This window comes from Tetrahymena thermophila, assembly GCF_000189635.1.
Source record: "Tetrahymena thermophila SB210 genomic scaffold scf_8254010, whole genome shotgun sequence".
Classification (NCBI taxonomy): Eukaryota; Ciliophora; class Oligohymenophorea; order Hymenostomatida; family Tetrahymenidae; genus Tetrahymena; species Tetrahymena thermophila.
The window spans coordinates 465-19,122 of NW_002476013.1; the positions used below are offsets into that span (position 1 = coordinate 465).

The 18,658-nt window shown below is 22.3% G+C and overlaps 4 protein-coding genes across 4 annotated transcripts; 1 reads left to right on the plus strand and 3 right to left on the minus strand. All coding sequences in view use genetic code 6, as the record gives it.

Annotated features, from left to right (window-relative positions):
* Nucleotides 1-206: 206 nt before the first annotated feature.
* Nucleotides 207-5,305, minus strand: TTHERM_00325570 (phospholipid-translocating P-type ATPase, flippase family protein; the record flags this gene model as incomplete). Its single annotated transcript, XM_001026419.1, has 6 exons — nucleotides 207-1,059; nucleotides 1,137-1,756; nucleotides 2,014-2,984; nucleotides 3,040-3,329; nucleotides 3,497-3,859; nucleotides 4,377-5,305. The coding sequence occupies 6 exons, from the start codon at nucleotides 5,303-5,305 to the stop codon at nucleotides 207-209; spliced, it is 4,026 nt and encodes a 1,341-aa protein (XP_001026419.1).
* A 1,604-nt stretch (nucleotides 5,306-6,909) lies between these two features.
* On the minus strand, nucleotides 6,910-8,891 carry TTHERM_00325580 (2-oxoisovalerate dehydrogenase subunit alpha; the record flags this gene model as incomplete). Its single annotated transcript, XM_001026420.3, has 6 exons — nucleotides 6,910-7,260; nucleotides 7,461-7,630; nucleotides 7,782-7,893; nucleotides 7,942-8,027; nucleotides 8,079-8,373; nucleotides 8,610-8,891. 6 exons carry the CDS (start codon nucleotides 8,889-8,891, stop codon nucleotides 6,910-6,912), a joined length of 1,296 nt encoding a protein of 431 aa, XP_001026420.2.
* A 772-nt stretch (nucleotides 8,892-9,663) lies between these two features.
* Nucleotides 9,664-10,843, minus strand: TTHERM_00325590 (enoyl-CoA hydratase/delta3,5-delta2,4-dienoyl-CoA isomerase; the record flags this gene model as incomplete). Its single annotated transcript, XM_001026421.2, has 4 exons — nucleotides 9,664-10,011; nucleotides 10,172-10,247; nucleotides 10,305-10,378; nucleotides 10,511-10,843. The coding sequence occupies 4 exons, from the start codon at nucleotides 10,841-10,843 to the stop codon at nucleotides 9,664-9,666; spliced, it is 831 nt and encodes a 276-aa protein (XP_001026421.2).
* Nucleotides 10,844-13,258: 2,415 nt separating this feature from the next.
* TTHERM_00325600 (integral membrane protein DUF6 containing protein) lies at nucleotides 13,259-14,398 on the plus strand (the record flags this gene model as incomplete). Its single annotated transcript, XM_001026422.3, has 1 exon — nucleotides 13,259-14,398. The coding sequence occupies one exon, from the start codon at nucleotides 13,259-13,261 to the stop codon at nucleotides 14,396-14,398; it is 1,140 nt and encodes a 379-aa protein (XP_001026422.1).
* Between the last annotated feature and the right edge of the window lie 4,260 nt (nucleotides 14,399-18,658).

Genomic DNA, 18,658 nt, shown 5'->3' on the forward strand with positions numbered 1-18,658 from the left:
ATTTTATTTATTATTTATTGATAAATATATAAAAATAAATCTATGATAATTAAAACGTAAGACTTTTATAATAATATTTAGAAAATCTATTTGAAGCCTTTAATATAAGAATAAACAATTTTTGATAATTTTAACAAATATATTTATATTAAATGAACGAAATAAATAAAATAAAATAGAATTTATATGATAGATTTTAATATTTATCAAACATTTATTTCCTTATTTTAAGCACCACCGTTTAAGTTTAGAGGCTTTTCTTTTTTGAATCTATTACTGCTAATTTTTTTTTCTTATTGTGGGCTTTCATCTTCTGAAGACTCGTTTTCAGATTCTACTGTATCATCTGGGTAGTCACCCTTTAAAGTCTTACGAATTTAATAAACATTAACGTTATCTTCATACAAAGGCTTAAAGGTCTTATCACGCAATTTAGCCTTATCTCCTTCTTTTTAATATCTTTCTCTATACTCGTCAGCAAGTTTCATAAAGTACATAAAGTCTTTATAAATAACTAAAGAATAATCTAAAAAGACTGTAGCACCCATAACTAAAATAAATACCAAATAGAAATAAGGTTAGCTGAAGATTCTAGTTAGAATATTATAAAGGTCGTAATTAAGATAGTAGTTTGCGAATATTTCAAGCAAGAAATAAACTAAGAAACTTAAGAATTAGATAATATATCCTACGGAAAAACTTGTATTTTGGTGAATGATCACTTTGAAGTTAGCTACAAATATGGTCAACATGAAAATTACTTAACCAATCTAAACTAAATCAGCTATATGATACAAATCCAAAACGGAATCTAAAGAGTACATCACAAAGTAGTAAATGATAGCTGCATGTGACAATCCTTGACCGAACCAAAGAAGGAATTCTTTGTAATTGAGGAATACTCCTTCAATACCAGTCTTATACAAATGAGGAGATTTAACCAATACTTTTGAAGATAAGTTTCTGTCTAAAACTGCGAAAAGAATAATAGGGAAGGCTGTAAACATAGCATTATACATTTAATAGATATAAATATCATATAAATTTGATCCAGAAAATCTATTTTTTATATTTAAAACAGTTAATAAAATAAATAAATAAAGAAATGAGTAAAAATTAAAAATACAAAAATTTACCCTGAATTAAAACCAAAAAAGATGAGAGGACACAGATACATGGTGTTTTTGTATAAATTGTAAAGGATAACTATAGAGTTTCTACGATAACACTCTCTTCCATGATAGAGCAACAATCTTCTTAGAATCTTGAACTCACCGATAGCATAGTCACTAGAACGAGCAGCTTGCATACCTTCTAAACCTTTAATACCTATACCGACATGAGCTTCAGTAATCATATTTACATCATTTGCACCATCACCAATGGCGAGAGTTCTTTTACCAAATCCTTCCTCTGATTTTCTATAAATAGTTACTATTTCCTTTTTTTACTTTGGAGAAACTCTACAAGCAATAACACTCTTGCATTTTGAACCAATACTAATTAATTTACTTGATAATTCCTTTTCTTCCAATATAATTGTTAGCATTTCTCCAGTAACAACTAAGCAATATGTTTATTTCTTATTCGAGGAAACTTCTAAAAGCATATCCTCCATTTATTTTAAAAGTGGGGTATCCTAATTATCTATGCATATAACTTTATCAGTAGTTTCTAAAACTTTAGTTGATAAACCAATATTGATGGCTGTTTCTTTTTTATCTCCTGTCAATATCCAAAATAAGATTCCTGCTTCCTATTTAAATTAAATGTTTATTAATCTTAAATTTCAATAAAAATTAATCTCAATTTTTTTCTTATTTAAATATTTCTTAAATTAATTTTTATAAATTTTCAAAATTGTTTGTTTGATTTTTTTTCAAGTTTTTTTTTAAGATTTTCAAAACTTCAAAAAAAAAAATAATTAAAATTAAAAGAAAATTTCTTTTTTTGTTTTTATATTTTTTAACTTTTTTTCATACAATCAATGATAGAATAAAAAAATTGTTTTACTTTTAGACAAGAAATAGTTCCTTCTACATCATCCTATAGTTTATCTTCAATAGCAGTTGCACCTACTATTTCAAGATTTTATTCTATTTCATCCATTAGGGTATTCATTCTTTCTTCTCTGTTTTAGAGAGAAGAAGAGGCTTATTTATAACGAGCATCCCAATTATCAAATTCTTATTGTGTTAATTCTCTTTGAGCTAGAAGCAAAGTTCTTAATCCAATTTTAGCATATTCATCAAGGCTATACTATAGTTATTGGACAAATTCGAGTCCTGATTATGTTTCACTATAGATTTACTTATTCACTCTTTTAAGAACAATCGAGTCAGCACCTTTAGTAAGAATCATGATTTTATTTGTCTAAAGATCTTTAAGTATAATAGACATTCTTTTACGGTCACTGGTGAATTCCAAGACATGGTAGGTTTAGAATTTTAAGGTTTAGGTTTTTTAAATATCTTCTTGGGTAAACATTTAGTGAGGCATATAATATTTCTTTTAATGGTTGTTGATAGTTATTACATCTTAGGCATCAGAACCCATATATTCAAATCCACTATATTTAGCAAAGTTTACTAAAGCTAAATCATCAGGAGAAGCTGCTTAATATTCATATTCCTTTTAGGGTGTATCTTGTTAAATTTAGCTATCTTAGTTTGAGGTTCTCTTTTAAATTGTATCTGAAATCATTTAAGATAGTCTTTTGGCATCTTGGGTATCTTATTCTTTTTCGCTAATAATAACTGAGTGGCAAAGTGATAGATGGAGTAAAGCAAAATTAATCTAATCATATTAATCTTCACTTGGATCTTCGATTATAGAGTAGAAAGCGGGATCATGGAAATTTACATTGGGTATTTTCTTTTATTCAACTATTTCTTCTTTTTTATGGTGACGATCTTGCATACTACCATATGAAATTCCATTAACAAAAAGACATTTAAAGTTCATGATGTTGCAAGTTAAGGTACCTATATTATAAATATATTTATTATTAATAAAAAATAATCATTTTCAATATTTTACCTGTTTTGTCAGAAAAAATGCACTAGATTTAACCTAAATCTTCATTAAGATTAGAAGATTGAACAGTTGGCTCAAACCCATTATAACTTTTCATTAATTTTTCTTTAGAAATGACAATAGCTTGCATAAAACGAACCATTTCAAGTGTTACCAATAAAGCAATAGGTACCATATTTAAAATAGACATTAACCAAATACCACTTGTAACAACTAAACTTAGAATAGGAGTTTCTTCAAAATCATCTGATGTTATATCCAAATAAACTAAATTGTCTTTTTGGAATGAGTACCTTTTAAATATTAAAATATTCAAATGAAATAATTATTCAATTAAAAATAATTAAATTAAATTTAATTAAATTTTTTATCAGAAATTATTATAAAAATCTTTCTTTTAAAAAAGTACAATTAGATAAATTAATTTAGAAATAGTAGATAATTATTTAGTAATAGTTACCATATGATGTAATATACTGCTCCGAAAAGACATAAGAAGAATTGGATGATACATACTACTAGAATGTACCTGCTCATTTTTTTTTCGACACTACTTTATTTAATATCTGGGGTGTGAGCGTTGAGCATGATTTTTGTTTCGTGACCTGTGTAGATAACTATACCATAAATCCATTTGGTATTTCTCAAGACACAGCCTCTAAGCATAATATTTTTTTCATCAAGACTAACTTAATTTCCAATAGGTCTATCAGTTTGTTCATCAACAACTGAAATGTTTCCATTAAATTTGTATAAAAGTGGATTTGGGCTTTCATAATTAATTTTAACTTTCTTATTGAGAAGAGATCTGTCATCTGGATAGCTAAAAAATTAAAAGAAGACTTATTATTAATATTTATTAAATTAAGCTTAACATTTTTAAAGATAGATATTTCTTCTTAAAAACACATTTTAAAACTTGAGAAAAATTTAGTTTTTTTGTTTTATTAATAATATTTGATGTAAGAGAAGGTATTCAATATAAAAATAAATTAATTTCATTTATTTTTTTTCATAAAATAATTTAATTTCTCATTTTTTTTCAAATGCATTTTTAATAATTTTTGCTTTCAACTTTATTTCAAAATATAAAATTTGAGTTATTTTGGAAAATTTAATGAGCATATTTATTAATTAGAATTTGTATTCTAAATCATTCAACAAATAATTAATTTTGCTTTGAGTATATTGATTGACTATAATAGGAGTATTTATTTGTATTTTATTTATTTATTATTTATTACTCATTTTCTTTTTTTATGGTGATTTTGAACTTAATGTATTTTTGATATTTTTTGGGTAATTAAATCTTGAGTTAAATGATAAAAATAAAAAATTACATGTTGTTAAGAATGTCTTTAGTAATAAATTTAGGCTTGAGATTAGTTTCACCATCTAAATTTTTTGTTTCAACAAAACAGCTGCCTTTGGGATCTGAGCAGCGCAAGACAATTATATCAGCTGGTATTTATTCATTTTAACGCACTTTTATTAGGTTGCCTACTTTAAGATTCTCGCTATAGGTATCTTAGAATTTACCTGATCCGCCAAGAGTTAATCTCGATGATTGACGGAAAGATGCATCTTGAATTTTAACAGCCTTATGAGTCATGTAATGGTTTTCGTCTTTGTCAGAGGAATGTCTTTTAAGATCTTCAAGTATATCTTTAAGGGCTGCAACAAATACGATGAAAAGTAAAGGAATATAAACTGTTGGTAGTTATTCTGAGTTAGAGATTGGCTTAACCATTTAAAGTAAACCCATAAGCAAGAAATAAATATTTGAGACTTTGGAAAATTGCTCAAACATATTTAGAGGTAAAAAGGAGATAATATTATATCTAGATGTCTTAATCTTGTTGTTGGGATATAAAATAACTTCTTCGCCTACAAAGATTGATCTGCCATCAGTATTTTCTTCCCAATTTACATCTTTAACATCAGTTAATTTTTCTTTAAGAGCTTGATAAACTGATTTTCTGGGCTTTGTAGCTAGGGATTGGGAACGTAATCTTTATAACTCTTGTTCATCTTTGCTTGACTTGCGATCACTTTAATTTCCAATTGAAGAACCTTGATTATTGTATTACTGTAACTCATTTACAATATTTTATACGTTTTGATTATCATGTTAAGCAATACTATTAGATTTCCTTTCTTCATCATCATTTATACTTAGATTTTTTTACACCATATTTTGATCCAAATTATTATGGCTCGAAATAAGCGGTTATTTTAAATTAACTGCATTTTCTTTTTTATCACTCATCTTTAACAAAAACAGAGTATTTCAGTTAAAAAAGCTAAATTTAACCTAATTTTTTTGTTTGTTGTATATTCTATGTTAAACAAATAATTACTTTTATTTCTTATATTTTTGATACCTTTTTTTATAAAGTTATCAATTAACAAATTAATTTCTCTTTATATATTCAATCCTCAAATTTCCCGATCATTGCCTTACCAAGGATTTCTTCCTAAATTAGTTTACAATCAAAATTGAAGTTTATATAGCATTCAAAGTGAACAAATAATCATTAACTCTTTATATAAAATATTTGAAAGAAGTTGAAAAGTGTAATGATTATTTGATAAGCGATGGTATTTATGCTCAAATAAAATTAAATTTATGCTCATAAAATTTTTCAACTCTTCTATGTATTAACTAACTCCAAGAAGTTTTATTTAAGTCAAAAAGACATGCTATATTTATTAAACAAAATGCACGTTTAATTATGCTTTTTATATTTTTATTTTTATAAATAAATTTACAGTTCTTAATTTTTGGTATGCTGTCTGATCAGTGGGATATTAATTTTGATTATTTTTTATCTAGTTTATAAAAATAAAGTAATGAATTAACATGCATACAAATGAAATAGATATTTTTTTATTATCTATTTCAATATTTTATTTATAAATGCAACAATTTTACTATCAAAATAACCAAAAATATAATTAATAATAAGCTAACTAGACTTATTAATATATAAATAAATATTTAAGCCATTTTCTATTTTCTTTAGTGATAATGTAAAGAAATAAAAGCAATTCTAATATTCTTTCTCATTCTTTTTAATCTATGAAATATTTTGAATTATTGATCGAATCATGATAGATAGAGTGGATAAAATTTACATAAAATATCTTTTTTAAAATAATTTAGTAAATAAAAAACAAATTACTAATATTTTGTTAATAACTATGTTACCTAGATTTTAGCTATTAAATTTAAATTAATTAAAAAAAGTTAAAAAAATGCAGATAAATTCTAATTTTATTTATAACCTGATCAGAGGTTAAATATATTTTGATTAAATCCAAATAAAAATAAATATTAATAGAAAATTAAACTTACAAATTTTAAAATAGAGAGTAATGTGTAATTCTTCTATTTGAAATATAAATACAAATAATAAAGAAGTAGATATGTGAACAATACAATATATTTTTTTTTAATTATTAATTAATAAATTATCATAATTTTTTAGATTATTAGATGCATATTTGTTGTAATAAACACCATAAAATTATTTTTCTTAGAATTATTAAATATTATTTAAATCGAAATAAATAAATTACATTAAATATTCTATTTTAATGTTTTTATTTCTTACTTTTTTCTTATTTATAAAATAAATATGTATGTAATAATATTTATCAATAAAATAATTAGAATCCTTTATGAAAAATAGAATAATTTGCCAATACTGAATGAATGAATAACTTATTCTAATTTGATATAAATTGATAGGATACAAACTTAATTATTAATTTTTTATAATAAAAATCTATATTTGATATGCATAAAAATGTTAACATTATTTCTGAGTAAATTGCTTGATTTATAGCCTACTTGCTTCATTTAATTGTTCAATTGCTAGCAAACTTTTGTAAGTTGTAGTGTTCACCGTATTCATTTAAATGTTATCTAAGTTCTTCCTTTTGTTCCTTTAAATTAGGAGTGAGTTAGTCATAAACATCTTCAAATAAGGTATTCCAAGCAGGTAACTTTTATTCGTTTGCTTCCTTTAATGCAGCAATAATATCTTTCTTTATAGCAGCACGTACTTCCTTATCCTTGGCTTCATCGAAGACTCTTCTGCCACTCTTTTTCAAGTAGAGACCTAATCTGGTGATAGGGTTGTTAGTTGATTTCCATGAAGAGATTTCATCTTCTGTTCTGTACATAACAGAGTGATCACTTGTGCTATGATCACCGATCTATTTGTTTAGTTAAAATAAATTTAATACTTGATGAAATCTAAATTAAAGATTTTCTCATAATTAATTAGCATAAATAATTTTATAAAATAATATTAAATTTTATAGCAATTATTAAAAAGTTTTTTAAAATTCCTTTTTAGCTCTAAAGTTTTGGTTTATTTCTAATTTTTTGAATGAATTTGTAAAAATTTATTTACTCTGTAAGTCATAAATTCAATAAATGCAGGAGCTTTATTAGTTACAATATAATTTCTAGCTTCCTTAACAGTATGATAAACAGCAAGAGCGTCATTACCATCAACTCTGTAAGTTTTAATTCCATAACCAATACTCTTACCTGCAATACCATCACCTCTGTATTAATCAACTATATTTTTTAACACATTAAAATTATCAAAAAGCATTCATTAAATAAAATATCAATCATTCATTCTATCTTTTTTATATCTTATTAATGAGCTTTAATTAACTCTATTTTGAAAGACTTTCTTAAAGTAAGTTAGTTATTATTTTTTTACCTACTGGAGTTGAGATAGCATATTTATTGTTTCTGCAAAGGAAAAGAGTTTAGCATGACAAAGTAGCAGCAAAGTTCAAAGCAGCATGCCAGTCACCTTCAGAAGCAGCACCCTTTAATAAAATATGATTTAAAAAAAATAATCTGTAAATAAAAATTACTTCACCAAAATAGGTAGCAGCTACTTTATTTTCGCCTCTCAATCTGTATCCATAACCAGCACCACTTGCTTAAGGTACCTAAGTTGCTATATAATAAATTTATTTTATTATTTTATTTTATTGTAAATTAATTTTACTTAAAGGGGAAGACACAGTAACAAAATTAAGAGCCTTAGAACCATAGTGAACAGGCATTTAACGACCCTTACCAAGATCGTGAATGTTACCAATACATTAGTTAAGCATATCTCTAACAGTATATCCTCTGTAAATAATAGTACCTTATTCTCTGTATTGAGGGAAAACTAAATCTTCAAATTCAAGAGCGGCACCAACACCAACAGTAGTGGCTTATTCACCAAAGGAAGGCATGTAGAAAGAAATCTTACCTTATCTTTGAGTCATATTTAAGATAGTATCTATTTCTTCAACCTAAATTATTTAGAATTAAATTTGAATAAAAAATATTTTTTCTCAACAAAAGTAAAATTTAAAAGTATGAAAAAAAAATAATATTTCAGATAACCCATTAGCATTTTTAAATTCGTTTAGACATATTTTCTTTTTACAATTTTATTCTCTGAGATATATTTTTTTTATTTTTATAATGAATGTTTGTTTCCATCTTTTGATAATGCATAAATTAAAAAAATCTTTTAATTAATTACTTGAACCATTGTGTCAAAAATCTTGTTCAAGATTTCATCAGGAATATTTTCATATTGGGGAGCAAGAACACTTCCTTACAAATCAATAACTCTAAATGTGGGAATAGTATCTGGTTGAGAAGCTGCGCTGAGTTAATGAGTGTAAATTTCTTCGTTATCATTGAAGGTTTTATGATGCTTGACATAGCAGAAAGCACGCTTGCTTAAATTTTAGAAGGAATTGGTCTTCAAAGCGCTTTGATATAAAGCGAATCTACAAACTTGTCTGAAATTCTTGATCATTTTTGTTCTCTATCTAACTAATTAACTAATTTGGATACGAAATGCTAAGATTTGAATATCTATTTTTAATTTTTTGATATAGTTGATACTATCAATTTATATTTAATATTTTTTATTTTAATTAATATTTGTATTTCTTCAACTTGATAATAAGATATATTTGATCGATATGAAGCAAAATATCGAATCATCAAAAGTAAAAAAGATACTTATCTATTTATTAATTATCATTATTTATTGTCTTAACACTTTATTTAGTTTGATTCCAAAACATTTATTTTCAAATGGATACATGTTTTTATTTCTTTTTCTTAATTACTTGATAATGAATGAATGTTACCCCTCCTTTTATTCTTGCTTGATTGTGCTTAATTAATCAATTAATTATTTTCCTTTTTTTAATTTTTCAATTTTCATTTTAAAAGGTTATTCATACGTAATTTCTGCTTTTTTGGAAGATCTTTTTCATCACTTTTTTTTGATATTTGGTTTCTTTGACACTCTTTAAGTGCTATTATTTTTTCTTTTAAAATTCTAGTAATTGAATTTGCCTTTATTTTTATCTCAAATTTTTGTTAAGTTTAATAAAAAAGGTTATTCACCTATAAATACATCTAATTATACGAAGAAACAAAGAAATTTCATCAGATTACATCAAAAAGTTGCAAACAGGCAAAACACAAAACTAAAAAAAAGCATTTATTTTATTACAAATTTATTTTACTTGTATTCTAAATTTACCAAAAGTAAAACTCTTTTTTAAGTGTTTAAATCATAATTTTGGGAATACTGCTTTTTTCTTAGTCAAAAACGAAGTTACAGATTCTTGCATATCAGATGTTTATATCATAGCAGCATTCACTCTAGCCATATATTCAAGATTAGGAATTACTGCTTTGTTAACATCGTGGTTTAAGGCCTATTTGATTGTCCAAACTGCAACAGGGCTCTTGCTTGCAATAGTTTGAGCAACTTCAATCAATTCTTTAATCATAGTTTCTTAATTTTCAGAAACTTTAGAAACAACTCCAAGTCTCAAAGCTTCATCTGCGCTAACAAATCTTCCAGTATATGTTATTTCTCTAAGCAAGCTGTCATTACCAGTTTATAAAGGAAGTCTCTAAACATTTAAAATAAAAATATATTAATTTAAACTTTCCATAAATATAAATAAATCAATTTCTTTCAAATTCTTAATTTATAATGTTTTAAATTTTAAAAATAAAAACAATTTTAAATAATGAATAACAATTAGTATAATAAGATATATAATTATTTACTTAAAGAACACCAATATCAGCACAAATACCTATATCAACTTCTTTAATTGAAATTTTAACATCTTTTGTACAATATCTAAATTATATTGATTATTTTAATCATATTTCTATTTTATTAAGATATAGATTATACCTAATGTCAGCAGAGCATGCAAAATTTATTCCTGCACCTACACAAGCGCCATGAATACCAACAAGAACAGGAACCTATTGAAAAATAAAATATTAATAGTAAATATTTATAGTTTCAGAGATCTTCTAAATAATTTTTATATAAAATTTAAAACCATCAAGCTAAATCTTTTAAATTTTAATCTAAATAAAGCTCTATATTATTACTCTGCATCTATTTAAGGTATCAATGGAATGTTGAAGAATTTTGATTGTTTCGTAAAGTTTAATTGTTTTTCTAGCAGTGTCATCTGATTCAGGCATAATAGCTTAGAAGGCTTCATTTAAATCTAAACCTGAACTAAAATGTTTTCCGTTTCCAGTTAGAACTACAGCTCTCAATTCTTCCTACTTATTTAAAAACTCAAATGCTTAAGGTATTTCTTCAAACATTTTTGGATTAAATGCATTCATTCTATCTGGACGATTTAATTAAATATGGAAAACATGAGGTGAAACCCAATTTCCAGATAACGTTTCATATTAAGGCAAAGCTGCCATCTTTCAAACAATTTATGTAAATTATTATATTAATAAATAAAGCTTATTAAATTACTTTTTTATTAAATAGAAAACAATTGCAAATCTTTAGTATAAGAATAATAAAAAAACTCTTAAACTATTTAAATGACGCAAATATCGATTAATATTTGAATTACGCCCTATATAACACATATTGCTGAATTGGAATCTTAAAAATAAAAAAAATTAAAGATATTATCAGTAATTTAGTTTGTTACATTTGAAAAGAATTAAAGTATCATTTCTAGAAAACTAATTCATCAATAGTATATATTTTTTAATATTAAAATGAAAATAATAGCTTATTTGCTTTAATCTACAACAAAATTTAGCAAAATAGGATAATTATGAATGATATTGAGTAATTTTTTTTATTTTTTTTAAATTAGAATGTTTTGTTAAATATATATTTATATAGAATAAAGTAAATTACAAATAATCCTATTTCTTGATTACTTAAGAAAAACATTTGAATGAATATAAAATCATAGCAACCAAATTATATTTGAATGTTTAGCTTAAAACTATAATAATGGCTGTAATTAATTAATACAGAAGTAACATCATATTTTAGCTCGTGATATAAATTATTCATTTTGTTAAATAATTTTAATTTTCCTAAAAATAATTAGATTAAATTAGAAAAAAGTAAAATTTATAATTAATTCTATATTAAATCTAGATTAATATTTCAAAAGGGTAAATATTTAATTATTAATTAGTTATTATATTATTATAAATCTTATTTTATGACAAAAAAATTAGATTAAATAATTTAATTAAAAGTATGTTTTATAAATTAATATTGAAATTAAAAAATTTTATTAACACAGTTTTTGAAAAATATTCTCCTCTATCAGTGTAAATAAAATATAATAATCTAGAAAGCAATTATAAATTTAAAAGTTATATATCTATTTAGTTTATTTTATTTAATATTTAAAATTTATGCTTTGATAAATAATTAAATAAAATTAATTAATGATTGATAACTAGAAACATAAAGTAAATTAAGCTTTATTAAATTAATTTTTTAGCTTTTGATATTTAATATCAACTTTTATTTTCATAAATTATTTTATCTATCAAATTTTTATCATTTGAAAGTAATATTTTAAGTAAAATATTATAATTAAATTATCATTAGTTAATAATTTAAATATAATTTAATTGATAATTGGTACTAAGAAAACAAAGCTTTATTATAAGTTTTAAATGAAAGCAAAAAATACTTTTAAGATTTCAATAATTTAATAATAAAATATGTAAAGATTTATAAAACTCATTCGTTAAAAATATTTTTTTCTATCTTTAATTCTACTAATAAAGCACTTAATATACAAGTTTTATTAATACTTAATAGAAAGTTATTTTAAAAAATCAAAATTCTAATTAAGATTAACAGCAAAAATAAATATAATTTTTTAGTTGACAACTAAAGATGAAAAAATATTATTAATTTGATAATTAATATTATTATATTTTAGTAATATTATAAATAGATGTGATAAATATTTAATGACAAATAATAAATCAATGATTCTCAAATAAAATTTGAGAAAAATAACTAAAATTTGACTATATGAATAAATAAAAGAAATATTTAGAGTAATACAATTAAATAAAGAAGAAAAAAAAACTACTTTATTCATGTTTAAAATTTTTAAAATTTGTTAATTTTTACTTTTAAATGTATAAAGAAAATAAAATAAATAATTCTTTATTGAATATGTGATTTCTTATCATGAATAACAATAGTATAATTGTTATTTTTTGAGCATCAATCAAATAGAAAGCTTTTAAAATATATGAGTAAATTTAACGAATTAAACAAATATTCTTTGTTTACAGAAATCAAATTCAATATTTCTTTTATTAATTATGAATTAATATTTATGTTACCTATTTTGTAATTTTATTTTAAAGAAAACTAAAGAAATTTCTTTTTAAAAGTTAAATGAAATAACTTATTTTTGAATATAATATCTTTAAATTTCAGTTAAGGCATTCATTTTTAAATCTAATTTTTATTTTTAAAATAACCGAAAGATGGCAAAACAAACAAACACAGTTATTATGCAAATTTTATTAAAATTGTATTTCAATCAAAAAAATTTATATTATTTATCTTTAATACGCATCAAATTTTTGACAAAAGAATGAAGCTATTTAAAAAAATTAGCTATTTATTAATGACTTTTGTTGAGATCAGTCAGTGATGCTATTTGAATAATAGAGCATAAAAGCTGTGAAAATTTTAATTTAATACTTAATCTAAAACAAAAATGTAAATTAAAATTTTTTTTAATTCATGCAATAATATTAGATTCTTATAATATAAAATAATTAATTAAAAAAAAAATATAGTCAAGAAAAATCTATCAAGTATTTGAAATGCCAAAGACAACTCATGGTATGGCTGCATATTAAGGTGAGATTGCAGCTTTAGTATCATCTTTAGCAATAGCAATAACTCCTTACTTTTTTATTCATGGATATTCTTAGAAGTGCTCTCCATACATTCTCAACTTCTGGAAGGGACTAATTTCTATCTTATTATTTATAGTATTACTTATAGCCACGCAATAGTAGTTGTTTCCTGAAGACTCATTTCGTACATATGCTTTACTTATAGCTTCAGGTTTTTTTGGTATTGGTTTAGGAGACACTTTTTATTTTTAAGCTTTTGAGACATTAGGCCCTAGGTGGGCTGTTTTACTTGAAACCATAACTCCTTCATTTACTGGAATTATTTCATATATATATTATAGCACAACATTGACTGTTTTGTAATGGATAGGAATGATTATCACTGGATTAGGAATTTATTTAGTTGCTCATGTATCTGATCAATAAAATATAGAATAGGAGCAGTTAGAAATTAATTAGAAATAGTAAGACCTACCAATTTAATAAATAATTCAAAAAGATCAGCAAGCAGACCTATATAAAACAAGATTAGATGAAGATATGTAAACACAAGATCAAATTGTGTTTCATAATGAAAATTCAAGCAAAATCAATATTATAGCTAATGAAATATTGGTAAAAGATAAAACTTGTTAGATTGAATTAATCAATCAAAGAAATAAATATTCAAAAGAATTCTTATTAGGAATCTTGAAAGGCCTTGGGTTCGCTTTTTGCCAAGCATTCGGAATGGTTTTTGCCCATGATGCAGCTGTTTCTGGAAAATTTACGCCACTAGAAACTACTTTTTTAAGGGTGTTAACTGGTTAGCTATACGTCACTCTAATAATGGTTTTTACTTGCGATAGACTCCATTGGCCTAGTAAGAATACTGAAGAGTCACTTTATTATCTTGCAGGAATTGCATCATGTTCCATTTTAGGAATTTGGGCATAATAAACATCTCTCAAATTTATCAGACCAGAAGTTGCTCAAACAATAATAGCTACGTCTCCTTTATTTAGCTTGTTTATTGGATGCTTGAGGGAAGACAAAATCCATATAAAAGATATTTTAGGTTCTTTAATTTCTATTATTGGAGTTTCGATGGTTATATGGCTTTGAATTAATTCATTTAAATTAGTTTGATTGTATATTTCGCATTACTAAAAAGCTGATTTATTTCTCACTATAATTTTGTGATAATTAACATATTAATCAATATAGCATAAAAGCTTTTATTAAATAATAAAAATAATTTAAATAAATATTTGTTGATTGATCAACACATAAAAGCAATTTTAATAATATTTAAATATATTTATTAAAAAATGAGAAATTAAATGTATATTAAACAAATAATTACCTCTAAAAATGTTTATTTTATATTAAAAATAATCCTTAATTTCTATTTTTAGCATAGATAATTTAATAAATATTTTTATATTTCAAAAACTTTTATAGTAGATGACAACTTATTTTATAATTAAAACTTATAATAATGAAATTAAGAATATTTACATTATTTTTTTTAATACTATTATGTCTATGATACACTTTGATCTCTTTATTTAATAGTTTGAAGTCAATTAGTGATTTATAAAAGTTAAATAAAATAAATACCTTCAAATTAAAGTGAAAAATAATTTTTAAAATAAATAAAAATAATGTAATACCATAGTATATTTTAAATTAATCTAATAATTAATGTTAAGCTAAATATTAATTTTACATAAAAAGGTTAATTATTAACACTTAATTTAGTTAAGCCCGGATTTAGTATCTATAAAAAGTTAAAAAATACTCAAAATAAATTTCAGGTATGTATAATATTTTTGAATAGTTGAATAACAGATATTATAAATGTTAATAAAAAATGGATATTAAAAACTTTTATTACAATTACAAATATTCATTTGAATTTCATTATTATTCAGGAATGAATATTTTTTACTTTTAGATAATCTCTTTCAAAAATGAAATAATTTATTAAGTATCAGTGAATTATATTCAAATAATTGATAAAAGGCTTATCAATTTTTTTCTATTTATTAATTAAAAAAGTAAAGTTAGTTAGTTAGTTATATGTTTTTTTATTTATTAATTATGTAAAAAAGCGTTTCCTAAAATTTTTGTTCCTAAATTAAATAATATTAACTATTTATCTATATTAGAAAATACTTACATAAAAGATAACAAGCTGATATTTTAATTATGTATTTTTTTTTATTTTAAAAAATAATTTTGAGATTAAAACTCATATTTAGCATAGTTAGAAAAAAAAGAAAGGTAATGCAGTTATTTTTAATCGAATATTGGTTAAAAAATGTGAAAAGTGGAGGATTTTTTTCAACCAGCCTTACAAGAAAGATTTAACGTATTTTACTCTTCATGTATTAGGTTTATTACTGTTCAAATAACATAATGAAGAGTTCAAAATCTAAAATTCACTAATAATTTTAATTTAGTGTATAACAATTACAATATAAAAGTGATTGATTCTTTTTCATAACAAGATTATTCTTAATTTATAATTTTAGAATGAAAATAATTTAAATAAAAATTATGAATAATTAACCATAATTTAATTGTTAAAGTAACAAACAATTTTTATCATCATTTAAAATTTTTAAAGATATTTAAGACAATTATTTATCCTTATTTATTAAAAACCTATTTTACAAAAAAAAAAAAAACATAATTTCATTTCAATAATAGTTTTTTTACAACTAAACCTAAAATAAAATATAATTATTAATTAAGATAGGAACTGTAGAATGAACCTGATTTTTAGATAATTCAAGCTTAAGCTTGAATGCTGAATAAAAATTTTATATAAGTTATTTTTTTTAATTTTATTTTGATCTTTTGATTAACTCATATATAAAATAATGGATTAAATTGATTAAAATTGGCAAAATAATAATATATTCATATTGTAGCATTATTTGAAAAACATGACTTAAAGTATTAATTTCTACTTAAACAACCCTATTAGATTATAACCATCATCATATTTTGAATTTTACAATAAAATTAATTCTAATTTAAGAAAACAACGAAATCAAAAAAGAAAAAAAAACAATCTATATATAATTATTAAGGTCAATAAGTTAGTTAATTATTACAAAAATTAATATATAAAATAAATAAATAATAGTAAAATTAATTATTTTGTAAGTAATAACTAATATCTATTGATTCATAGAAATGCTAACAATTGAATATTATTTTTTAAAAAAACCTCCTTCAAATTAATTTTATATAAAGTGTAATAAATATTTTACTTAAAAGAATTTTAAAGAGGGTTATTAAATAAATTGATATCAACAATATTTCTTTTTTTTTTAAATATATTTATACGCATCTTCATAATTTTGCTATTTATGTTTGTAAATTTTTAATTTCTGTTTTTTGTTTCTTTTTAAGAGTAGAGTTAGTTGAATAAAATCGAAAAATTTCTTCTTTATCGAAAAAAAATAAATAAATCAAGTTCTACCTTAACTAAACCAAAAACTTAAGAAAAAGCTGTCTTTTCTTTAGAGATTATCTCAGTTTAATTATTTTTTGTGATTAAATATATTCTCTTTAATTATTAGTATTCATTTTATGGCCTGTATAAAATACTTAAAACAGAAAAATAATAGAATTAAATAATATTTTACTAATTAATTATTCTTTATGAATTCATTTTATTTTACTCTTTTTATTCAAAGATCAAACTTAAAACAAAAAAATATTATAATCTCTTGCTTTAAACTAAATTATGATTATGAATAGCTTTGATGCTAAGATAAATGGTAAAAAGCTAGTAATCTACATAAAAATTATTTAATTACGATATTAGCATTAATAATATCATTAAACTTTTATCTGTAAAAGGATTTAAGCATGCTCGCTATTAATTGTTCATAACTTTTTTTAAAAAACTCTACCATTCTAAACAATTATTTTAGCTATCTTAGTAGTTCTTAGTAGTTTTTCAGCTTTTTAAAAACATGCATAAACTGAAAAAGCTAAAAAATTGCTTAAATTTAAATTTTAGTAAAGGAATATTTAATAAGACACTTCTTTATTATAAATATTCATAATTTTTATCAAGCTATGCTTCATTTGTATTTAAGTTTTTTAACATCAAAAATCTAGCGGAATTTTTTAATGATTTTTAAAGTTTCTATATATAATGAGGATAACTAAGTGAATAATTTATTTTTAAATATGAAATAGAATTAGCTTAACTATTTCAAAAAAATACAAAAGTATCTTATAGTAAAATTGTTTATACAAAAAATGAAATTCTCTCTAAACATTTTTAAAATTCTTGTTTACAACTTACATTTTTATTAATTTAATTATGTTAAAAAGAGATAAGTGATTATCAATCGACACACACCTAACTTTAAATAATCGATTTAGTTATTTGTTTTATTTTGATTTTTTAATAATATCACTCTAAAATTATCGACTATAAATCCAATCACTCTTCTTTTTCTTTAAATAAAAACTAATTCTTGTTTCAATTAATAAAAACTTCAGAATCCTAAAATTGAATTAAGTCTTTATATTCTTGTCTAAAAGATGATTTTTGATTGATCCTTTTAATAAAATTAAAATTTTAAATAAAATGGATAAAAAATATATTGAAGATTTAAAAAGGAATCACTTATTTTATATATATTAATTATTCAGTATTAAAGTTAAAAAAAAGAATTTAAAAATTATTTTTAAGAGTATTTTTACCCAAATAACCCAACATAAAATTGTCAAAAATAACTGGAGATAAATTGTAAAATTTACCTTTGATAAATAATTTGAAATAAATTGGAATTATTTTTACAACTCTTTTGAATAATTATTGTTATACAAATTAGAACATTTTTTCTATTTTTTTCCTTATAAAAAAAACTGAATCAAATTAAAATATTGATTAATAGAGACAAAGAAAGTTTGATGTAATTTGGGAAGAGAAAAACTAAATTCAAAAAAAATTAAGAGTAGATATGTATTAAAAAATATTTGCCATTATAAAATAGATTATTTTTATCTAAAATAAAAATTATTGACAAGAAAATAAGTATTGATAAAGGTAAAACTATGCCCAATATTATGAAATCGAAATATATGCCTTTTACTCTTCCTATCGTTTGATTACATATAACAAATAATAAAATCACTAATTAAGCAGAATTTATTAGATTCGTTTCAGTTTAAAATTTTTTTAAAAATTGAGATTAACCAGCTAAATGAGCTTTTAAAAATAATATGCTCATCTCCTAATTAATCTATTAAGTTTTGTATAGATTTAAAATGCTCGGAAATAAAGAAAAACTAAATATAAAATTTAAATAAAAATAATAATATTAAACTTCAAAGTTGATAAAAAGA